The 25,829-nt window shown below is 35.0% G+C and overlaps 1 protein-coding gene and 1 long non-coding RNA gene across 18 annotated transcripts in view; one reads left to right on the forward strand and one right to left on the reverse strand.

The window, feature by feature from the left end:
• LOC140629452 (outer dynein arm-docking complex subunit 2-like) overlaps window positions 1–25,829 on the forward strand; it is a 274,074-nt gene that overhangs the window by 125,620 nt on the left and 122,625 nt on the right. For 16 of the 17 annotated variants that reach the window (XR_012027288.1, XR_012027289.1, XM_072818933.1 and 13 more), the window contains one exon: window positions 13,409–13,523. Coding sequence is in view for 15 of the 17 variants with exons in the window: in XM_072818933.1 (XP_072675034.1) it covers window positions 13,409–13,523 (115 nt within the window). In the remaining 2 variants the exon portion in view is untranslated. Of the gene's footprint in view, window positions 1–13,408; window positions 13,524–23,039; window positions 23,509–25,829 lie in introns of those variants that run through there. The other variant, XM_072818941.1, reaches the window with a different exon arrangement.
• Window positions 1–25,829, reverse strand: part of LOC140629457 (uncharacterized) — a 187,149-nt gene that overhangs the window by 19,500 nt on the left and 141,820 nt on the right. The gene's annotated exons all lie outside the window — the stretch shown is intronic.

Genomic DNA, 25,829 nt, shown 5'->3' on the forward strand with positions numbered 1-25,829 from the left:
TTATTCACTGAAGTAAAAAAAAAATGCACCATTTTTTACTTGCTTCATAGCTTTTTTTTTTTTCTTGGAAGTCTGATTCTAGTCTAATTCTTTTATCTTTGTAAGTCATTTGATCTTTTTTTCTGGAGGCCTTGAGATTTTGAGGGAAGAGGGGTCTTTAGAAAACAATATTTTTATAGGTTTATCTCATAGTTGATTGCTAACTATTTGGTTAAACTGAAATAGAATTAATACAGGAAAGGCAGAAGGATAAATGCCTTTCCTTTCTTCGAAAAAAAGTCAAATTTCAGATATCTGAATTGTTAGGAGCCCTAGCAAACTCCAGTAGTGACAGTAAGGGCTATTTTGGGGATTTATTATGAACTCATGGGTTTTCATGATTTACTTCAGTCTCTACTGTTCTTTTATATGAAATGCCTGGCATACAGAATTCAAAACCTGCTAAAATCCTAATGTCCTAATAATGAATTATTTTTCATTACTTCAAAATAACCTTAAAATCTAAAGGTCGACTTTCAAATATAAGTGCTTACCCATAAGAGTTAAATTTCATTTTCTTTAGAAGATAAGAAAAGAGTGTTTCTATTAATATTCAGTAAATACCCAAGACTTTCAGAAATTTTAAGGAGCAATCTACCTAAATAATGTACTAATTTCCTGTAATTTATTCTATAAAATATTTTCCTTCCACACATTGTAAAATAAACATTTGCTGAACTGATTGTTACATGGTATAGTGTTATGTGATCATGTAATGAAAGACTCTTTTTATAAAACATGTACACAAGGATAGAATTAAAACTTACCATGGAATCTGTAACTCTAAATTTCCTGTCTTCTGTGGTTTAAACATAATTATGTTGCATTTACATCGTTTTTTCTTATTTTTACATTGGGTTTATTTGTTCTTTTTAAAAGAGGGGAAAAAGTAAAGCTACGCTTGTTTGTATACAAAAGAGATTTAATCTCTTTGTGGCTGCCCAAATATTTCTTTTACCACAGAACCAGTCTTTTGACCTTTTAGGGTTTATGCAAGACGTAAAATAGAGTATGTTTTATATATTTGTATCACTAAGAACATTTTTCCTGCTTTTCACGTTTTCTTTTTTGTTGTTTCTCATCTACATACTTTTAAAAGCACATGGATTTGCCTGATAACAAATGACAAATGCAAAGTAATTACGTGAATAATTTCATCTTCTGAATCTTCATTTTCTCATTTTAAAACAAGCTGTAGGGATTTTTGATTTGAAGATGATGTGGATTCTATTTATTCATATTATATATTTTATCCAGTTGTGATGTGTGCTTAGTTTAACACTGAATTAAATGAGCTGTTCAGTACCATTTCTTGTGATAGAAAGAATATATATCTGTGTATGGAAATTAAAACGCATTTTCAAACATTTATTTTGAGGAATGTAATATGTATAAAGGAAAGTACATGATGCAAATGTACATATTTGTAATGTACTGAAAAGGGAAGACTCCTATAACTGCAACCCAAGCCAAGAATATTGTCATTACCCTAAAAACTCCCTGGCTATTCCTCCTTACCGCAAGGTATCCACTGCCACCTCTCTTCACTCCGGGGAGCTCCCTTCTCTTGCCTTTTATGGCATTTCATATCTTGCTTTTGTTTTCATAATTCTTGAGAATGCCTCCTTGTATAGCTCAGTCCTGTCTCTACTTGGAAACAAATGGAAGCATAGTATGTATTTGTTTTGTCTGACTTTTTTTGTTCAAAATAATAGGTTATTTTAACACTTAATAAATGTTGTTAGGAACCTATCTAGTCAATTTGGGAGAGTGGAAATCCTAATAATATTGAGACTGCCAATCCACTAATATGGCATATGTCTCCATTTATTTAGGTCTTCTTTAATTTCAGTGACTGTTTAATATAGTTGTATATATTCAAGTATATCTTTGAGTATTCTTACAACCTTGTTAACTTTATTCTTTCTAATAAATTTTTATAGATTTTTTAAGGGTTTTTTACATATAGAATTATGTTATCTGCAAATAATGAGAATTTACTCTTTTCCCCCAATCTTTATGCTTTTTATTTCTTTTCCTTTGTTGAACAGGCCAGGACCTCTGTTACAGTGAGGTGAGCACATACATCTGTGTGCTGTCCTGAACTTGGGGAGAAAACATTCCATTTCTTACTGTTATGTATGCTACTAGTTGTAGGTTTTTTGTGGATGCCCTTTATCAGATTGAGGAAGTTCATTTATTCCCAGTTTGTTTTGGAGTTTGTTTTTTAAATCATAAATAGGTTTTGAATTTTGTAAAATGCTTTTTCTACAGCTTTTGAGAGTATCAGATAAATTTTCTTTGTTCTATTAACAACAAGGTGAATTTCATGAATTGATTTTTGAAGGTTGAGTCAAAGATTGAGTCAACCTTCCATTTTTTGGGTAAAATCACTGAGCATGTTATATTACCCTTTTCATTTATTCTTGGATTTTATTAGCTGGTGTTTCATATTCTATGTTTATATTGATGAGGTATGTTGGTTTATATTCTTCTTGTAATATTTTTGTCGAGTTTTAGCATATGGATTATGCTGGCCCTATAAACAAGTCAAAAGATCATCTTTCCTTTCTGTTTTCAAATAGAATTTGTGTAGGATTATATCTTAAATGTTTGATAGAATTCACCAGCAAAACCATCTGGACTTGGAGTTCTTTGTGGAAAGGACTTTTGTTGATGATGATTTATTTGTATCTGATGGTGTTAAAGGTAATTATGTGTCTTTAATAAATATGGTACTGTTTAGATTTTCCATGTCTTTTTGGACCAATTATGTCATTTGTTTCTCTCAATATATTTGTTTTCATTTAAGTTCAGTTAATTGGCACAAAGTTATTTATAATGTCCTTGTATTATTATTTTTATCGTTTTATCAGTTGTACGTTCTGTAATGATAGTAATATGTGTTCTCTCTCTTTTTGTGTCTCTTTTTTTATCAGTCCCTGATGCAGCTCAAGGACCATTTTTAATAACATGTGAGTTAAAAATGGTTTTTACATGTTAAATATTTACAAAACAAAGACTATGCAACAGAGATCATATGCTGCCTCCAAAGCCTACAATACTCACTGTTGTCTCCTTTCATAAGAAGTTTGTCAACTGTTACTTTAGTGGATTATCAGTATTATTCATCTTCTTTTTATTATTTTATTTTACTCATCTCAGGTTTAAGTTTTTGCTTTTTCTGCTCTCTTGAAGTAAAAGCTGTGATAGTTTACATTACAGGTCCATTCTTTGCCACTGTGGGCATTTAAAGCTATTATATATTTCCCTCTCAGTACCATTTTAGCACATCCCACAAATACGGTTTCTTTTTGTTTGATTCAAAATATTTCCTGAATTTCTTTGTGACTTCCCTTTGGCCCAAGGGTTATTTACAGGTGTTGCTTAATTTCCAAAAATTTGAGTATTTTCCAGAAACCATATCATGCTTGATTTGTAATTTAAGACCATGTCAGAGATGATATTCACTGAGATTTTAACTTTTCCACATTTAGCTTTATGGTCTGGCCATGTGGTCCATTTTTGTAAATATTCTCTTTGCATGGGATTTTGCATGTGCATTCTGCAGTTGTAGTGTTTTTAAAATGTTGATTAGGTCATGTTGGTTAAGTGTGTTGTTCAGTCTTCTGTATCTTTACAATTTTTTTTCCTATTCTATTACCCCTGAGAAAGAGGTGCTAAAATTGTTCACTACAGTTATAAATTTGTTTCTAGTTTTCTGTCAGTATTTGTAATTTCTTCCATTGACAATAAGAAACTGATTCCCATCTATACTTATCAGACTTCCCTCCCTGTATATAACCTGTCCTCCATGTTCACCCCTATCCTGTCCCCTTTGCAGATGCTGTTCTCATTCTGCTTTGGCTCTGATTCAACATGCCAGAATGCCCAGGTGCCTGCATGCTATGCTGTCTTTATCCTATTCAAGCTCTGGTACCCCATGCTGGACCACCTTTCCCTTTCACTCTTCATACTGCTTAGTCTCTTATTTCCCGAGCCAGACTTCGCACCCTGTTCAGGCTCATCATTACACAACAGGCTGATTCTCGAGGGGCTCTCTTTTTGCAAGGGTTCCACCTCCCCACTTGAGTTGTACTCCTAGGGGCTGCTCTGATTTAGAACTGGATACCACATTCCTGCTTTATCCTGCATGTAGAGATTCCTTCTTCATCTTCTTGGGCTTTAATACCCCATGCAGGGCCACTAAAGCACTTTACCTTCTACTGTGGTCCCTACATTGTTCTCCCACACATAATGATTTTGGGGCTGAATTATTCCGGGGGCACAGGGAAGGGGCTGTATCATTATTTTTGAAAGATATTTTTACTTGGTTTAGAAGTCTAGATGAACAGCATTTTTATTCCAGCACATTATAAATGCCATTTTCTTGTCTTTTTGTTTTCATTGTTTATTGTGAGAAGTCAGATTTTGTTTTTATTTTAATTCCCTATACCCGATGTGTCTTTTCTTTAGCTGGCTTTAAGACCTGCTTCTTAGCTTTGGATTTCAGCAGTTTGATTATGAAATGCTTAAGGTGTAGTTTTCTTTGTATTTTTTTCTGTTTAGGGTTCACTGAGCTTCTCAGACCTATGGATTAATGTCTTCCATCAATTTTAGAAAGACTTCAGTCATTGTCTTTGCATATATTCTTTGGTCTCATTCTCTCTTTCCCTCTTTTTTTCCTGAAATTCCAATTTGCACATGCTGTTTTATTTAATAATATTCCACAGACATTGAACTCTTATTTTTTCATTTTTTCTCCTTATGTTTCAGTTTGGATGCCTTTTCTTTAAATTCATATATTCCTTTCTCTACTAATTTCAGTTTGTTGTTAAGCCCATCTAATAAATTCTTCCTTTCTCATACTGCAGTTTTCAAGTCTAGCTTTTCCACTTGGTCTTTTTTACAATAGTTTTCGTGTCTCTGGTTGCAGAATTTTCTTTCTTTTGAAACCAATTATAAACATTTTTGAAAAATACATAATCTAAGTCAAATTATATAAATGCCTCTTAATCAGGCAACAACAAATTATTTTATACAATTAAAGGGTATCCAATTGGCAGATTATTGTTCAGTCTTTAGAGCTCCTACCCATACTATTAAAAACAAACAATTAGGAGCACCTAGGTGGCTCAGTGGGTTAAATGTCTGACTCTTGATTTCACTTCAGGTCATGATCTCAGGGTTATGAGGCTGACCCCATGTTCGGCTTCTCACTGGGTATGGAGCCTACTTAAGATTCTCTCTCTCCCTCTTTCTCTGCTCGTACCCCTGCTCTCTCCTTCTCTAAAAAAAAAGAAAAGAAAAGAAAAGAAAAGAAAACAAGAATCGTGCAAGTATGGACAGATAAATGGAATAAATTAGATAGGCTAAATAAATATATCTATATATAACTATATAACTACATATCAAAATTTAGGATATTATGACTGATATGAGGTTACATGTCATTGTGGTTTCGACTTGCATCTCTCTGGTGGTAGGTGATGTTGAAAATCTTTTCATGTGTCTCTTGGCCATCCGGATATCTTTGGAAATATCCTTTTTCAGGTACTGTGCCTATTTTTAATCAGATTATTTGTGGGCTTCAGTGTTGAATTGTATTCTTTTTTTTTAATTTTTTTTTTATTTATTTATGATAGTCACAGAGAGAGGGAGAGAAAGAGAGACAGGCAGAGGGAGAAGCAGGCTCCATGCACCGGGAGCCCGATGCGGGATTCGATCCCGGATCTCCAGGATCGCGCCCTGGGCCAAAGGCAGGCGCCAAACCGCTGCGCCACCCAGGGATCCCTGAATTGTATTCTTTAAATATTTTGTTATTAATCCCTTATCAGACGTGGTTTTTTCTTATTTAGTAGGTTGTCTTTTTATTTTATTGATAGTTCCCTTTGTTGTACAAAAGCTTTTTAGTTTGATGTAGTTGCAATATTCAGTTTTGCTTTTATGTCCATTGCCTGAGGAAACAGATCCACCATACTTAATATTTTTTTAAATTTTAGTATACTATCACAGAATGACCATAAAAAAGCTGGATCTCTACTTCCTTCTTATAGACAATTCAGGTAATTAACATATTTAAGTATAAGCAAAGTATATATTTTTTAAAGATTTTTATTTATTTATTCATGAGAATACACAGAGAGGAGAGAGAGAGGCAGAGACACAGGCAGAGAGAGAAGCAGGCTCCATTCTGAGAGCCCCATGTGGGACTCGATCCAGGGTCTCCAGGATCACACCCTGGGCTGCAGGCGGCACTAAACCACTGAGCCACCAGGGCTGCCCAGCAAAGTATATTATAAGAGAACAAAAGAAATATTCAAGTTTTACTATCTGGGGGTGTGGATGGCTATTCTAAGCATAAGTAAAAGATCAAAATCATAAAGAAAATAATTGATAGATCTAATTACACAGGATTTTAAATACTGAGGAAGAATGAAAATGAAAGAGAAGAAAAATTTCCTCTTCCACTGGAAATAACCAGTATAGTAACTTCTTACTCAACAAATTAGTGGTTAAAGGGAATAGATTAAACTTACTCTGCTTTTCTGTAGGATAACTGAGCCCCTAGGTGATGAGAGGAAGCTCTCTTTATTAAAGAATTCAGTCAATGAATGTAGTGGTTTTTTTAATTTTGTTTACTCTAACTCCCAATAAAATAATTATTTTAGGCAAGGATAATTAATAGATGCTAAAACTTTAAGGTAGGGAAGATGTTGTTAGGATAGGACCTTCTTGAAATTTTAGCTGCGAATTATATTATTTCTCTAATTCACTTACAAATGGTTTAGAAAAAATAAACACACATTTATACTGATAGATGACACTGGCAATGAGGTTTTGAAAGTTGTGTGTTATTCATGTTTATTTACCATTAAAAACTAAGTATGTTTGAAATATTCCATAATGAAGGAGAAAAAGAATTAAGGTGAAAAATTAAAGTTTTTGCATGTAGAGACAAAATTAAGATAGTTGCTGTTGCTGGTGGCTGGTAGTCTTATGATCTGTGTATGTGGAATCAAATTGACATAACTTTTATGGAGAATAGTCTGCTATTGTGTATTAAAAATTAAAATATACAAAATCTTTACTGAGCAATTCCATTTCTCAGTATGTGTCCTTAGAAAATAATCAGTGCATTGCAAAAGAATGCAAGGATGGCCTTTGCAATGTTATTTTTATTATTTTGCAAAACCAGAAAGAACCTAATTTCAATTAATAAAGGATCAGTTAACTATATTATGGTACATCAATATAGCAATACTTGTCATTAAAATGATTACTATGAATCTACGTTCATTTGCATTCATTGACACAGAAGCTCCATTACATATATTGAATTAAAAAGGCAGATTATAAAACAGAAGGGGTAGTGAATGGAATGGGTGTCTTGTCATTGTGGTAACCATAAGTATTAATATTTGTGTTGGTCCATTTTGCTCTCTCTTTTGGGCAAGCCATGCCTCAGCTGCTTTTCATACACTCATCTAAATCATGCTTTTTTTTTTTTCCAGGGAAGAAAGAAAAAATAAATTATGTTTTATTTGCATATCCAACCAACATACCACATATCATACAGAGTTGGTTAGGCACTCTACTTCTGCTTTCTCATTGGGTAATAAAAGTGTTGGAGTATATGTTCTCTAGGATCCAATATTAATATTGTATGCATGTAACAACTACTGAGTAACTTTCATTTAGTGTTTACTGAAAATGACTAGTTCTTCATGCCAGGGACTGCACTAGGTACCAGAACACTGTTTTCTGTAGCCCTGTGCTAGCTTCTCTCACCCCTGCAGGGGTACTGCCGCATGTTACTGTTGCATGGACAGCCTCCTTGCACCGCCCCCCCGCCACTCGTCTATCCCACCACACTTCTCTGGTTTATTTTTTTTCCAGTCACTTTAATAGTTCATATAATGTGCCAGGTTGCTCTTTTATTCTGTGTCTTTTCCCAAAAGAATATTAGCTCCATGAGAGCAGGGATTTCAGTTTGCTTTCAAGGTGGAAATATCCCCAGTGCCTCAAAAATTACCTGGCACCTAGTGGGCACTCTCTTAATATTTACTGTAAGAATGATTTTTTTTTCCCCTGAGAAAATGTTTCTGGGACTTTTCTAATCATATTGTTTACACAACTATAAAAGGATAGGTTATCATTCTATACTACCAGGGCCAAGAAATTCTGGGACATAACTTTCCAGAGTTTGTCATGTTCACTTTTTTTCTTCAAATTTGGTCTCCCGTAGAATCTCTAATATTTAGAGAGATAAACATAAAAACATTGAGAATCATTATAAAAAAGTAAAATTCTTTTCTAATTGTAGCTTTTCATCGGTGACCATTTAATTCTTTTTTTTTAAGGTTTTATTTATTTATTCATGAGAGATAGAGAGAGGCAGAGACACAGGCAGAGGGAGAAGTAGGCTCCCTGCGAGGAATCCAATATGGGACTCGATCCCAGGACTCTGGGGTCACTATCTGAGCCAAAGGCAGATGCTCAAACACTGTGCCACCCAGGTGTCCCTGACCACTTAATTCTGACATCCTTTTCATGTTTCCATTTTTACTGAGTTGCCAACTTGATTTTAAAATCTATAGATTTCAGTTGCATCCTCTAACAAGGTGTAAGAATAACATGTTCTCTCAGGTCAACCACCTTTATTGTGAGCCATCACGAGATAATAATATTTACCAGTGTACTTTTCAGTGAAAATTGTGAGATTTTTAGAAATCATGTAAAATTATGGTTTCAATATAGTTCTGTTGACATTGCCAGAAAGAAACTCTACAACCTTGGCTATGCCTACTCTGTGGGCACAGACACTTCACTTTTGTTGATATACATGTCCTCAGTGGGCAGGCAAGCCAGCCAACCTTCTTAACAATCTTGGCAAATGTTACCATAACAACAACAACAAAAACCCCTAAGAAACATAACAAGCAGCTACATCATTTTTAGTTTGTTTGGGTTTGTTTAATAGAGTATGAATATGTATTCATCTTTCTAGAACTATTATTTTGCCAGCCACACAGTTTGACTTCTACGATAAAGTTGAAGATTTTGAAAACACAATTCAGTTTTGTGTTTATAATGTCAAAGAATTAATGTAAAATTCAATTGATAATCAAAATGAGAAGAGCTTACTTACTACTGAAAACGAATTCAGAACAAGCTGCTAATCAGATTTAAAAAACTATACAAAAGGAGATAAACCCATTTGCAATGGCCTGTGGGTGTAAACTAATGCTACCTATAAACCCATTGCTGTATATGCAAAAAGCGATAAAGTTCAAAGAAATTTTATGAAAACGCACCTTCGACTTTCAAATGGAAGATTATTCCAATGGTTAGATTTAGAACTTGAACATGTACTTTGAAAGAATGAGGTTAGAAATGAATGTATTTGTGTTGGGAGAGATTTTAGATTCATGGAGCAAAGACTATCTTGTTTTGGATCTGGTATAGGGAAAGGCTCACAGTTGAGAGACTTTCTGTAGCCTGTCAGTAAACTATTGTGTCCTCTTTGTGTTCATATGGAACCCCATGCACCCATCTACTGTATTTATCATAATGGATTATAACGGTTTATCTCCCTCACTAGACTGTACTTTCCTGAAGGACAGTTAAAATCCTATTTGTAGATTCCATGTTTGTGACTTCACATCCCTGCTAAAATTTATTTGTAACCTCCAAAGCAGTACAGCACTTTTGCTGTCATTCACAGACATGCACAGAGCAGGAACAGTTTAAGTCACCTCATGCACCTGTTCAGCCGATACTGAACAGAGGGCCAGGCTCTGTCTTCTTGTTTCAGCTCTTCTACTGTAAACAAGCATCTTTTTTTACAACCTGTGTCATGCCACATGCTTCACATTTTTGTGTTTTGAGTTGGTTATGTTGCTGCTTAACATGGTCCCTAAGCAGAGGGAAAGAGCCATCTGGTCTAATGTTCCCAAGCGCAAGAAGATTATAACATGCCTTACACAGAAACTACAGGTGTTAGGAAGCTTTGCTCAGGATGAATGGCAGTGCTGCTGGCCATGGGCTGGTTCAATGTTTTTTTTTTTTTTTTTAATTTTTTTTTCTTTTTTTATTTATTTATGATAGTCACAGAGAGAGAGAGAGGCAGAGACACAGGCAGAGGGAGAAGCAGGCTCCATGCACCGGGAGCCCGACGTGGGATTCGATTCCGGGTCTCCAGGATCGCGCCCTGGGCCAAAGGCAGGCGCCAAACCACTGCGCCACCCAGGGATCCCGGGCTGGTTCAATGTTAATGAATCAACAATATATATTAAACAAGGTGCTTTAAACAGAAACACACATAGAACATGGTTATAGATCATTTGACAAAAATGTTCTGAACAGAGGCTCTCAGGGACAATTGTATTTCTCCCTGGGAGAACCAGGAGCAATGGTTCAGTGTTGATTAATTCCCTGTTTGCAATGACTTTATAGAACATAACTACCCCCCAAGTAACGAGAGTTGACTGTATATGTTATTTCTGTATGCTTAGCACTTAGTGTTTCGTGGATGGCACAAGAGTTTTATAAGCAAATGCCCAAATATAGGAAATTGGGAAGAATAAATCAGCTTATTGAAAATGATAACTACTGAGTTCAGGAATCAGGGTTTTAATACCACAGGGGTAATGGGAAGCCATTGGAAAGTTTCTCTGGGAATTGCAGGCATTGATTAAATGTGCGAGGTGGTGTGATGAACAGACTGAATAAACCTGGGGACCTGCTCTCAAGGAGCCACTACAGAAGCTCCAAAAGGTCCTTTAGGAAGATCAATTTCACAGGAATTATAGGATGGATAGAATTGAGAGAAATTGAAGACCCCAAACCAAGGGTGCAGCTACAATAGCCATCCTGATATGATGTGGTAAAGATCAGAATTAGGGCGCTGGCAGGTGGAAGGGGGAAGTAAGGGCACATACTTGGCGCTTTTTTTAAGATTTTATTTATTTGAGATAGACCATGTGCAGGGGGGCAGGGGGAGGGACAAAGGGGGAGGAGATCTCAGGCAGACTCACAGACACTGTGCTGAGTGTGGGTCTGACCTGGGCTCAATCTTATCACCCTGAGATCTTGACCTGAGCCAAAATCAAGAGTCAGACACTCATCCAATTGAGCCATCCAGGCGCCCTGATACTTGACTTATTGTGAAGTAAAAATCAGCAGTAAATAACTTGATACAGAGAATGAGGGAGTTGGGAGGGCCAGTTAAATCCTATAGTCTGCTACCGCCTGACTTTGTTAGTTCCTGTGCTTGCAAATGTGTGTCAATCACGTTTCCCCTCATCTAAGGTTATTACTCTGTGCTGTGCTGAGTCTTCTTTTTTTTTTTTAATTTATGATAGTCATACAGAGAGAGAGAGAGAGAGGCAGAGACACAGGCAGAGGGAGAAGCAGGCTCCATGCACTGGGAGCCTGACGTGGGATTTGATCCTGGGTCTCCAGAATTGCACCCTGGGCCAAAGGCAGGTGCCAAACCGCTGCACCACCCAGGGATCCCCTGTGCTGAGTCTTCTAAGGCACCAGTGATGAAGCCACAATCCTCATCTGTTACAACTAAGCAGCTAATGAATTAATTGCCTAAGGTTTTGGGTGATGATTAGGGACAATAGATGTAGTTTTATAATTAATAGTGAATTTTTATAGCTAATTGTGAAATTTTGTCAGAGGGGTGGGAGTCCAGAACACACCGAATTATCCCTTTAAAAGAAACCTGAAAAGATGTGCCATGCAAATGATTTCTGCTCTAATGTCAAGTTATGTCCAGCACTGTCCAGTTAAATATTACCAATGCAAATTTTACTGCTACATTTGCAAGAGGGTAGGACAGACCTATTGTTCACTGAGAAATTAATTGCATGTGAAAAAAATAGACCCAAGGATTAGTATCAATTATGCTTTCAGTGGCATATGTAAGGCAGTAAGATTGTTTAATTTTGTAAAGTAAATCATTCATTATGAAGTGCTTGGTATCTTTCTTTACATTTTCCATCAGTTGAGAAATAAAACTTTTTCTCTCAGCATGATATCGACAGAGAGCTTTACAGTTTGGAAAGCTATTTAGTTAAACTTTGTGTTAAAATACTTTCTCAGTGTGCTTCTTTCTTATTAAAAGTCATTTTCTAAAGAGACAATTTGTATCTTACTACAGGCTGTTTGCATTACCAGCTATTTTATAAGGTTATGCAAGCCTGGTATCATATTTGGACCAGTTGAAATAATTTTTTTTTTCCTGGCCAACTCATCTCCAATATGATATGTAGTTGTCTTTATGTCAGTTTTCAAGAGATAATTTGAATGGTCTTCTAAACTAGTAGTATTTATTCTGTCTGTGGCTAAATACTACATGTGTTTTACTCAAGATTAAAAATCAAAGGAGTTTTGATGTTCTTTATCTTTTTTCATCTGTTTTGAGTTTAACATATCTTTCTGAACAAAGCCATGTTTGTAAAGGATATTAAGTTTTGTTTGGCCATCTTCTCAACTGCAAGTGTACTCAATGGACCTTAATGCAAGGTTATGCTCCCTGGACTGATTGATATATAAACAGAAGACAGATGGTGTAGAGATGACTCTGATGATAATTCATTTTTCAGCTAGTCATGAAGATATTTTGATTACAGTGTGTTTAAGTAATTATAACACAGTCTGCAATGTTAGTCTTGCTGAGAAGGGAGCACATGGAAAACAAGTTACGTGTTATCCATGCCTAACAAAGGGTGCACTGTGGTGTAATGATTTTAATTCCTAATGCTAGATTAGGACTGGCAGAGTTTAAAATATGTCATATAGTAAGGTAAGTCAATTAAGGGTAGACCAAATAAAAAAGGTAACTTCACAGTTTTCAGGCATAAATATTTGTTTTGGAAAGTATATAGATGTTACTATATAAAGGAACTAGTATTTTGACATTTAGGTAACAGTCTGTGTACAACTCATTAAAAAATTACATGGCTTGATTTTACATTTGCGTGAATCATAATTATCCCAGAGCTTGCTTTCTGTGTCATGAATTTAAAACTGAAATCAGAGAGCTTACAGTTTAGTAGCACATTCTATTCCTGCTGTTAAAGTTTTTTTTTAAGTAGGCTCCACATCCAGGGTGGAGCCCAACATGGGGCCTGAACTCAGGACCCTGAGATTAAAACCAAGCTGAAACCAAGATTTGGCTGCTTAACCCACTGAGCCACCCAGACTCCCCGGCTGTTGTTAGTTTTGAAAAAAAAAAAATCTAAGCCAAATGTCACAAGGAGAAAAATAATTAGAGTTGTGTGGATAGATAGGCCACTTAAGTTTCATTCCTAAATACTAATTACAGTTTATACTTCTGTTTTTGGTCTCACATTAGAATAATTGATCGATTAGATGGAGTTCGTTTGCTATGGTCCCTGCTGAAAAATCCTCATCCAGATGTGAAGGCCAGCGCAGCTTGGGCCCTCTGTCCCTGCATCCAAAACGCTAAGGTAAGAACAGACTACAAATCAATCCCTTCTTGAATCTCTAATATTATATTGAATAATGTCATCACAGGTCACTAGTTGCTTTCGACTTATTTTTGGTCTGATTTATCTAGCAGAAAAGAGTACTGAATGTTTGTGCCAAAATAATTTTTGAGCAATGTCTTTTCCTGGTTAGTTTTTAAATGCCAAATGAAACTAGGCTCAGGTGGCAGCGCTTACCGTGTTCTACCTGGCTGGTGCAATTGAAACAGGTATGTCAGGTAAGTCAAGAGGAAGAAAAGTTGACTGTTCTTATCTCTTGGGTGATAAGAAAATTGTCTGTATATACCTACTACTTTAAGAAACATAAAATTACTTCTATCTTATTTATATAGCTTGAAATATGACAGTGAAAGATCGTTAAGTTCTTTGTTACTTTGAAAAAGTAAAATACAAAGAACCAAGGATTAGCATCAATTAAAATAATTAAAATAAAGTAAAATTATTTCATGAATCCCACTTTTCTTAGCTTCAATAAATACTGGATATAAAACCCATAAATAAAATTTTTACATGACAAAAAAAAAGGCTGAACTGGAAGTCTTTTAGCTCTTTTGTAAATTTATTATTTTCTTTAAAGATCTCTTTTCAGCTTGATTTAAAAAATCTAAAGGATTTTACTCCTATAATAAATTTAACATGACTCTAAATATCATTGTAAATATTTGTGACTAGAAATAATCTTTTGTAAAAAGTGAATTGTGATGTGTATTGATAATAGAAGAAATCTATTACAGACTGGTCAATGAGCTATTTTTTATATAAGAGCAAAATAAGTGTAATAAAACATAAAGATAAAAACACCTCAAGTGTCAACCTACATGAAAATGAACAACAGGATGATACTATGATCATACAACGCAGTAGTGAGAAACAAATGTATTTCAGTAATGTATTCATCAATATCAATACATCTTATAAATATATTGAGCAAAAATACCAAGTTTCAGAAGTAGATATATAACATAATTCCTATTCTTTAAGGTCCACAAAAATTTTTTAAATGTAAAACGTAAATGATAGTATTTAGGGATCATTTAGGGATCAAGAAAGAGTCCACTAAGGAAATATCACTACATATCCTTGATATCGATAAGCCAGTATTAAGAAGCAGAATTAACTTCAGAGGAAACAGATAACATAAGGAATATAATATGAAATTTTAAAAACTTATATCCTCGGAATGACCCAAGGGGAATACTATACCCAAAAAGGCTGTTATATTAAAAAAAAAGATACGTTCATAGATTAACAAAGGCTTTTTGGAGATTAAATATAGATTTGGTGTGGCATCTGGGTGGCTTAGTTGGTTGGACATCTGGCTCTTGATTTCAGCTCAGGTCATGATCTCAGAGTCCTCGGATCAAGCCTCATGTCAGGTTCCAAGCTCAGTGGGAATCTGCTTGAGGATTCCCTCCCTTTCCATCTCCCTCTGCCCTTTCCTCCCTCTAATAAATACATAAACAAATCTTAAAAATATATAGTTTTGGCAAAACAATAAATTTAATAGAAGAGACAAATACTAGATATGATTGAGTAATTATCTGAAAGATAAAGTCTAGTAAATAAGAATGCAAAGTAAAAGTAAAAAGAAAGTAGGCTGGTGATGGGGGAAAGTTTGAAAATATAGCACAAGAAAATACACAAAAGGAAAGAGAGCAATTGAAATAAAGAAAAATCATCATTTAAAAAATGGAGGGAAGATTCTGTAAAGTGAAGAGTTAAAGATTGTAGTCTTCAGATTGAAAAGATCCACTTAGTGCCAAGCAGGAAGAACAAAGACAGTTATCTATACCTTGACATAAATTCAGATTGGACATTTCCAGAAAATTAGAGGAAGGGAAAAAATTACATAAGAACAAGGATCACACCAGTATTAGACTTAACATCATTCACAATAAATTGTAAAAGAAAATGGAACAAATCCTTCACTGTCTTTAGAGGAAAGTATTTTTATCCTGGAATTCTATATCCTATAAAAACTAGCATTCAAGTGAGTATAGAGTAAGGACAGAATAAAGACATTTTTCTTTCAGAAATGTCAAGACTCAGGAAGCTTATTCCCCATAAACCTTTTCTGGAACAAAACCCCAACAACTTTAGACTATTTTCCAGCAAAACAAAACATTCTTTAAAAAAGAGAATAGCATTTGTTATAGAAACAATAATAAGCAAATAACTCACTGGAATTTATAGGTAAATATAAATTTTTGTTGATAATATGTCTCTCAAATTTTAGAAAATTTCTAAGAAAGAATTTAAAATTAATGACATAAAATAAAATAAAGGCAGATAATATTATCACAGTAGCAATCTGAATCTAAATTACTAGATGATTCAAAAAATGTATTGGGATCCCTGGGTGGCACAGCGGTTTGGCGCCTGCCTTTGGCCCAGGGCGCGATCCTGGAGACCCGGGATCGAATCCCACATCGGGCTCCCGGTGCATGGAGCCTGCTTCTCCCTCTGCCTATGTCTCTGCCTCTTTTTCTCTCTCTGTGACTATCATAAATAAATTTTAAAAAATTTTTAAAAAATTTAAAAAAATGTATTAGGTAGTGTAAAGTAACAGGTAAACACATATTAAAAGTCTTTACTTTTCCCAGAGAAGGATGCTGTGGATACTGGTTCATTCCCAATCATCACCAAAAATATAAACTTAAATACAGAATTTAATTTTGTTTTATGATGAGATACCATTTTGTATATAGATTAACAGTTCTACATAGTGCTGTTATGTGTAAATTATGTCCTTTATTCTCATGGATTTTAATTACAAATTTGCCTATTTACAAATTTGCCTATTTATCTTATTATCTGTAATAAGACATTCTGTAAGAGACACACCAGTATTTTCATTTTCATCATTCCTGCCCAGGATTTCTGTCCTGAATATCTGACTATTCTAGCAACCTAAACTGAACCACACTCAAACTAAACACAACCCATCATGCTTGTCTTTTAGCCCCTGGCCCCAAGTCCTACATTGGATCCAAGCCTCCATAAAGAGCTCCTACTTTTCCATTTCTATTGAATCTTCCCTGCGCATTATCTATTCCTACCACTTTAGTGTCTTTGAATTTTTCTCAAGGAAACCTCAGCCCCCATCTTATCACTCCTGAGGAAAGAGCAGATGCATGATCTCTGCTTGTTCACTACTCTTTAAAAAAAAATTCATTTATTTATTAATGAGAGACACAGAGAGAAGAAAGAGACATAGGCAGAGGGAGAAGCAGGCTCCATGCAGGGACCCCAATGTGGGACTCAATCCCAGAACCCTGGGATCACCCCCCGATCAGAAGGCAGATGCTCAACCACTAAGCCACCCAGGCATCCCTGCTTGTTCACTACTCTTACCAAGAACTACACTCCTCTGTATGCACTATCATTTAGGCAACACAAACATTTGAAGAATTTTAAATAAGGATGTGATGTGAGCAGATTGGTTAATTAGAAAATATGAGTAGGTGATTAATTAGGCTTGTGCAGTGGTTCGGGTGAAAATAATTAGAATCTGACCTGACACAGTGGCAGTGTGGGCAAAGAGAAGAGTCAGTACAGAAATCATTGCAGGGGCACTTGGGTGGTTCAAGTGGTTGAGCATCTTTTGATTCCAGCTCAAGTTATGATCTCAGAGTTGTGAGATCAACCATGCTGGGCATGGAGCCTGCCTAAGATTCTCTCACTATCTCCTTCTACCTCTCCCCTACTCTCTTTCTCTAAAAAAAAAAAAAAAAGAAAGAAAAAGAAAAAGAAAGAATTGCAAAGTAGAATCAGATATTGGTGTGTGATTGGTATTGGCTATGCAAAGGTGATCAAGAGAGAGTTTGAGTTTTTGTTTTTGTATTTTAACTTTGACAACTAAGAAATGGTAACTTTACAAAACATGAGAAGACCATGATTTCAGGCAAAGATGGTGGATTTGCAAGGCTCTTGTTTTTTTGAAAAATCCTATTTTCTATGATGAGAAGGTAAATGAGTATTGTATGGTCTCTCTCCTTCATCTTTATAGAACAAAACTTATCTTCCCAAGGTAGAAGGATACCTCAGGGATAGAGTATGAAAGAGGTCATGTGCTCAGAAATGCAAAAAGAAGAAAGCACATTCATAATATTGAAAAATCGTATCTTATTGTGTATACAGATCCCAATCTATGGTTTAAGATAGCTCAATCTAATGGAAATTTCTGTGATTATGGAAATGTACTCTTCAAATATGGTAACCATTAAGCCCCCTGTGGCTATTGAGCCCTTGAAATATGACTAGTATGAATGAGGAATTGAATTTTTAATTATATTAAGTTTTATGTTAATTAAATTATTTAAATTAAATTTAAGTAGCCATATGCAGCTAGTGGCTGTTGTTTTGGGAAACCCAAGTCTAAGATATGCAAATAATGGTGGGTTGTCTTTTAAGGCACCCCTGCAAAGAGCTGTAAACCTGAAGTTTTACATAACATAGGTTACATCCTCACTCTGTAAAATTTAGGATGTAAATAAAAACAAGGAGTTTTATGAGTTTTCTCCTACAAGTAAAAAGTGTTTTTTTAATTAAAAATAAAAGCAAAGGAAAAAAATTACCTGTAATCTCAGTACTTGGGGATAACCATGATTAAGAGTTAGATTGGAGTTTTTCCCTTAACAATGAATTGTGAATACCTCTCTTATTCTCTCTATATCTTTCCACACCCTGTCTAGTTTCCTTAGCTGTATAGTATTTTGTTGTATGGCCATTTCATAATTTATTTACGCATTTAAATTTCCAGTGTTAAAGGAGAATGAAGTTAGTGAAACAAAAATTTTAATTTGAGCTATTCTAAAAACATGTAAAAAAATGAAACTGGACCACTTTCTTACACCATATACAAAAACAAATTCAAAATGGATGAAAGACCTAAATGTGAGATAGAAAATCATAGTAATCTCTCTGACATCAGCTGTAGCAACATTTTTCTAGATATGTCTCCTAAGGCAAGGAAAATAAAAACAAAAATAAACTTTTGGGACTATATCAAAATAAAAATTTTCTGCACAGCAAAGGAAAAATCAACAAAAATAAAAGGCAATCTATTAAATAGGAGCAGATATTTGCAAATTATATAACTTATAAAGGTTTAGTATACAAAATGTATAAAAAAATGATACAACTCAATACCCTCCAAAACAGTAATCCAGTTTAAAAATGGACAGAAGACATGGACATTTTTCCAAGACACAGATGACCAATAGACATGTGGAAAGATGCTCCATATTACTCATCATCAGGGAAATGCAAACCAAAACTACAATAAGATATAACCTCATACCTGTTGGATGGCTAACATTAAAAGCATAAGAAACAACAGGTATTGGTCAGGATGTGAAGAAAAAGGAACCCTCTTACACTGTTGGTGGGAATGAAAACTGCAGCCACTGTGTAAAACTGGAAAATATTTTTCCTCAAAAAATTAAAAATACAACTCCTTTATAATCCAGTAATTACAATACTGGTATTTATCCAAAAAATACAAAAACACTAATTCAAAGGGATACATGCACCCCTATGTTTATAGCAGAATTATTTACAATAGCTAAACTATTAGAAATAGCCCAAGTATCCATTGATGAGTGGATAAAGAAGATGTGGTACACACACACACACACACACACACATATATATATATATATATATATACTGGACTATTACTCAGCCATGAAAAAGAATAAAACCTTGCCATTTGTAATAACATGTATGGAGCTAGAGAGTATCATGCTAAGTGAAATAAGTCAGTCAGAGAAAGGCAAATACCATATGATTTTACTCATATGTGGAATTTAAGCAATAAATGAGCTTAAATAAAGGAGAAAAGAGAGAGACCGAGACAGACTAAGAAACAGATTCTTAACTATAGAATACAAACTGATAGTTACCAGAAGGAAGATGGGTGGAGAGGATAGAGGAAATAGAGGATTAGGATTAAAGAATATACTTACCATGATGAAAAAAATAAATAAAATGATACGATGGGGATTAAGGAATACACTTGCTATGATGAACACTTGGTGTTGTATGGAAGTACCTAATATCACTGTGTTTTGAAACTAATATTACACTATGTTAACAAACTGGAATTTAAATAAAAACTTAAAATGATAAGAAAAATAAGCAGATGATAACCAAAAAAAGAGGAAGTGTGGTCCCACATATTAATTTGGCCAGAGATTTTCTTCTTTAGTTAACACGGTCATTCCCAGGTATGTGTCCTTCTAGGACTCTCAACTCTTCATCCAGATTTGTGTTGTAAAGCAGATTCCATGGTACTTACCTCTTTTCACACTAGATTGTCATTTTACTGTTTTCACCATAATTAATTTTATGTATGTAACCTATAGCTTTTTGCATATAGCATCTCAATTAACTGCACAATTATTTTTGCTTCTGAGGAAAGTAAGTTGTCAGATTATTTAAACACTTGCTGAAGATCACATAACTAGAATGGTAACTGAGCGTATGATATGACCCAGTTCTAACCCCATATCCTGTGCTATGGTTCTACCACAAAACAGCTGCCACCCACATCAACAAACAAGTTTCTACAGTTTTCTTTTCATTTTGAAGCTTTTTCTGGACAGTTCCTTTGTGAAGAAAAGCCCTATTGCTCCAGAAAATATGGGATTTCTTAAAGTCTTAGGGCTCTTTTAAGCTTTGAGAACCTCAAAAATGTAAATGCTACAAGCTTTAAAAAAATATCATTTAGTGTGCCACTTTGAGAGAATATTTCAAATATTTCAAATCTTCGATTTGTCATACAATGGGGTACCACTGTGTTGATAATGGGGGGCTGTGCATGTGCGGGATCAGACATTATGGGAAACCTCAGTACCTTCTGCTCAATTTTGCTATCAACCAAAAACTGCTCTAAATGACAGAGTATGTTTAAAAAAAAGAAGCTTTAAAAATCATTTAGAATTGTCATTATTTAACTCTCTTTGACACTTGTTCAGTTTGGGAAACTTTAAAATTTTACCTTCAGTGTTTTGTTTCCAACAGTATTTGCCATCCTCAATGAGAGACTAAAAAACTAAAATTTAAAAAGAAACAACCACATGCTTTTCAAAATTCACAAAATTAAATGAAAATGAAATGCATATAATTGAATTTTCAAATTTTGAACCATTTATACTCTGAAGTAATTACAGTGTAAACCACACAAAGACATTTGGGTCTTGCTGTATTTATTTTAGTAAGCTTTCAACAATGTTTTTATAGTTTATTGAGTAATCCTTTTTCACACTAAACCTAATTAATAATTCAAATCCATGAATTGTTGGGCTCTTTGTTTTTTCAATTCTTTTACCAAAAATTAATCACAAATCAGGAATAGAAAAGATTTGGTTTTGGTTTTGATTCCATTTTCAACCTAGGACATAGTAACTTGAGGGATGAATAATTTTTTATTCCTATTTCATCCACATATTATACCTAAGGAGATACAGCATCTTCCATCACTTCCATTGGCTTTAAGTAAGTGTGAAAGATAGCTCTCAAATATATAACGATGCCTGAGAGGAACATGTTGTAGTATTAATAATTAGTAAATGGACTGGATTTATACTTCTTAAGCACTTACATTTAAATTTTCATTTTGCCTTAAAGAGTTTTGTGACAATACACGAATACAGTAAAGTAGAAGTTAAAATCATATTATATTAATATAATTAATATTATATTAGAAGTCAGCAGTGATTTCATTTAATCTCTGGGCAAATCAGATAACTTCATTAATTCAGCAACATTATTTCGCACTGTTTGCCAAACCCTCTGTAGGTACACATTACATTTTGTATGCCTTTTTTAAATAATCTTAACATAAATGCATAACATTTATGCAGTTGTTTCCAGTGTTAAAATACAGAATGAGGTTAAACAAAATAGTTGAGACTTTCTAGAATGTTCTTTCACTTAGAGAAAGTAAAGTTACCTTTGACCTAATGGTAGAGATACAAACATAGTAGCTCAGGGAAATGTTTTATAATTGACATTGCATCATAGGTTAAAGGGCAATGTTTTCCTTGGTGGTATGTAAATATAATTGCACATTTTACAATCAACTGCCTTTTGGATTAGCTGAAATAATATGGATAAAGATACTTGTAAATGTCTGTATGCATGGAGACAGGTTATGTGTACTGGAACTCTTCTGGGGCCTCATGTTTTATTGAACATCACCATCCAAAATTTATCCTACTCAATTATATTCAATTTAGCATTTTCTTTTTTCTTATATTTTATTTATTTATTCATGAGAGACACACAGAGAGGCAGAGACATAGGTAGAGGGAGAAGCAGGCCCCCTGTGGGGAGCCTGATGTGGGATTCCATCCCAGGACCCTGGGATCATGACCTGAGCCAAAGGCAGGTGCTCAACCACTGAACCACCCAGGTGCCCTCAATTTAGCATTTTCAAGTAGCAGTTTGGATATTCTGTTGTTTTTACTTGAATTAAAATAGTTTTCTAATGAGGTTATAAATTCTGAAGGAGAGTAGAGGCAGGAAACATTTTCTGACTATGCAGGGCTTCCAGCTTGCAGTAAAATTAAGGAACTAGAAGATATCTTGCCAGATACTTTGGTCTGTTCTTCCCTCCTCCTCCCCACCCCAGCCCCATTCAAGTAAGTTAATGACTCAACTTTCTAGGAAAGATTGTGTTTTATTTTCTAAGAAAGAATTTCCACATAAGATGCTTTGCAAGTCATTTAAGCTTATTAACTTATGAATGATAGGATTTAGCACCATTTTGAAATAAAGAATTTCTTTGTCTGGATTAAGAACACTGACAGAAATGCTGCAGAAATCAGCTGTCAAATATAGCTAAGAGCAACATAAATGGGAAGAAAGCATAAGCCAAGCCTTCAGACAGCTTATGCTATGTCAGGGTCCCTACCACGTCTGTCAGGCATCATGAAGCCTAAGCACACTATGTTTGAGTCCATGTGGAGTGGATATGGTGAAATGTCAACTGTTCAAAACAGATGTTATCCACTTTTTATATTTTTAACACCAGGTGTATTAGAACACATTTTCAGACCTGTAAAGGAAATGAGATGTGAAAATCAGTTCTAGTGAATGCATTGCATCTTTTCTTGCAAAGGAATATTTAAAGCGACATATCAGTGAATGAGCTAGGCAGCAAAGTACTAAGGTACTGACTTGGGGGATCCTTGAGACAAATAAAGATTCATAATCTGATTTTGTACTGCAGCTGCATTATAGTTGTTAGAGACATAAAACAAATGGAATGTGACATCTTCATAGTAAGGAGGATTGACACTCGCACCACTAGACCTCAATTAGAAAACATAACATTTTCCTTCATTTTTGAGAAAGTCGGTAATAGTTTTTGATAGCTTCTCAGTGGTAAAGAAAATATGGTACATGAAAGAGGTATGTTTTGCAAGCTTAATAATTCTTTGTTTCTTCTTTATATGACCGGAAAATCAGAATGTGAAATACGAACCTGTTTTATGTCATATATAAAACTTGGAAGAATATCCAAGACAGAAAATAAGCATTGTTCATCAGTTCTTGATAGACTGAAGAACAGAAAGCTGAACTGAAATAACCACAAAAAATTCACTGCATATTTTTCTAAGTCATTTTATTTAACAGCGTACCATTGTAAGGTGAGAGTTTTTTTGTGTGTTAGGCTTGAGGAAAATTTCTTGTTTTTTTTCCAATTAAGCTTGCTGAAAAGGATAGAGATCCTCATGACCTCTATAGTGAAGTTATTTAGTAAATTTCATGAGCCCTAAGTATGGTTGCAGACAATTAAAGTACTGTGTAAAAAGTCTGAGAGATTTGTAAATAGAAGTGAAAAGCCATTCCTTTCAAGCTGCATGATCAAACACATTTTTGGGAGAAAAACAGTGGTTGAACAGGTGTTCAGTATTACAAACTTGTGATGCAACAGCTGGGTCTGGCAAAAATCCATGTATTAAATTCTTTGTTCTTAAGAAGCAAAACTCTGCTGCAGAGCGTCAACTCAAATTTGTGATACAGAAACTCATATAAAGAATATATAATTGGTACATTGCTTCTAATTATTTTCTTGTCTTTCACCAACATTTATGAGAACCATTTTCTTTCTTAAAACATTGTTGCATTTTTATGTTCTTTTTTTGTATATTTTTATTGCAGTTTGATTTGCTAACAAATAGTATAATACCCAGTGCTCATCCCGCCAAATGCCCTCCTCAGTGCCCATCACCCAGTCACCCCAACCCCCTGCCCACCTCCCCTTCCACTACCCCTTGTTCGTTTCCCAGAGTTAGGAGTCTCTCATGTTTTGTCACCCTCACAGATATTTCCCACTCATTTCCTCTCCTTTCTCCTATAATCCCTTTCACTATTTTTTATATCCCCCGAATGAGTGAAACCATATAATGTTTGTCCTTCTCTGATTGACTTACTTCACTCGGCATAATACCCTCCAATTCCATCCACATCGAAGTAAATGGTGGGTATTTGTCGTTTCTAATGGCTGAGTAATATTCCATTGTATACATAGACCACAGCTTCTTTATCCATTCATCTTTCGATGGACACCAAGGCTCCTTCCACAGTTTGGCAAGATAGTATTTGATTTTCTTAATTCTGTTTCTTTTCGTTAATTTTTAAAAAGTTTTTAATAAGAAAAAGTGGAAGTTCAGATATGTTCATTTGCCTTTTTATCAGGCTAATTTGTATTAAAGTGTTATATTATAGCCATCATTTTTGAATTAGATAGGAAACAGGTATTCTCATTTTTAGAATAACTATTCTGCATGTATTGTAACCCACTTGTAGAATTAGGAAGAATACTCCAAATAAGTAATATATCCATGAGATCATTTGGCTTTGTCACTTCCCTAACCTTGATTTTGCTAGCTGTTTAGAAAATAATGTCTGGTTCTGAATTTTGATCTTAGAGGAAAATAATCGCTAGTAATTTCAAACCCAGTGGCCTAAGGAGCTCCTCCAAACAGAGTAGCTTATCAGAGACATTTGTGAATGATTCCCCAAAAGGGAAGAGAAAAAGTTACTTTCTGTGAGGTTGGAATACACGTTTAGGCAATTTTAGCCAGGAATGTCAAGCACTGAGTGTGGATGAGGCCAGCTTCCTGACTGCAGGTGTGACGGAACACAGCTGATCAAACAGCACAGGAATCTGACATCACACTGTTTACCTTCAGCTGTCCAATGACCCATGCCCAATCAGGAAGCCAAAGAGAAGCTAGAGAAGGCATGTGTAGTGGTGTAGTTTCATACTAAGACTACTGCCATAAACATGGTTTATGAGCTTTGATTTGGTCATGTTTGGACTGTCAAATGTATAGCTGTCCAATGGTGTGCCTAACAGGCTACACAGTTTCGTTTTGTTTTAAATCTGAAAGCTCCTTAAAATGGGATCCATGTTTGTGTTCTGCCTATTTGGGGTCTGCTCTCATTTTAAAGTCACCAAACAGTTTGAAGTATACTCATCTGGCTCCCAGTTCCCCAAATCCTAAAAGATTAAAGTGAATTGTCTTACAAATATTTTTTTTTCCGTATGCCACATTTTCAAGTGGTGGATTCATGAAGGACCAAAACAATAGTGAGGGTGTTAAACGGCTTATCTTCAGACTGCAGCTGGAAGGACCACCCCATCTAAGGTCAAATCTGTGGCTTTCACCTACATTCCTCCCCTGCTCTGGGGCTGCTCTCCCCTACCATGTACTTCTCAGACGCTACCTCCAAAAAGGGCTGCCGTGTAGGTTGCTAGTGTAGGAGGGGATGGAATTGACAGAGGTGTAATATACAGAATGGAAAGTTACAACCAAAGGTATAGCCTATTTTTAAAAAATTTAAATTTTAGTTAACATGTAGTGTAGTATTGGTTTCTAGAGTAGAATTCAGTGGTGCATCACTTACATACAACACCCAGTGCTCATCACAACATGTGCCCTCTTTAATACCCATCACCCATCTAGCACATCCCCACTCTCCTCCAACAGACATCTCACTGATGTTCCTAGTCACAAAGTTACACCACTCTGTTTCTCTAGACACACATATTTACACAAGAAGTAGCCATACACAGTAGTTAGTAGTGTTTTCCTGCCTCCTTTCATGAATGTGGAAGCCCCTGTGTACCCTTGTTTTTAAGAAGTGAAATGGATTTGGGTCCCATGCTTGGAATACTTTTATTATCCTACTTCTAGACCTAAACTCAGCCTGCTCAAACTTTAGCTTCATTGGATTATTTTCTTCTAG

The sequence above is a fragment of the Canis lupus genome, assembly GCF_048164855.1.
Source record: "Canis lupus baileyi chromosome 5 unlocalized genomic scaffold, mCanLup2.hap1 SUPER_5_unloc_7, whole genome shotgun sequence".
Taxonomy (NCBI): Eukaryota; Metazoa; Chordata; class Mammalia; order Carnivora; family Canidae; genus Canis; species Canis lupus.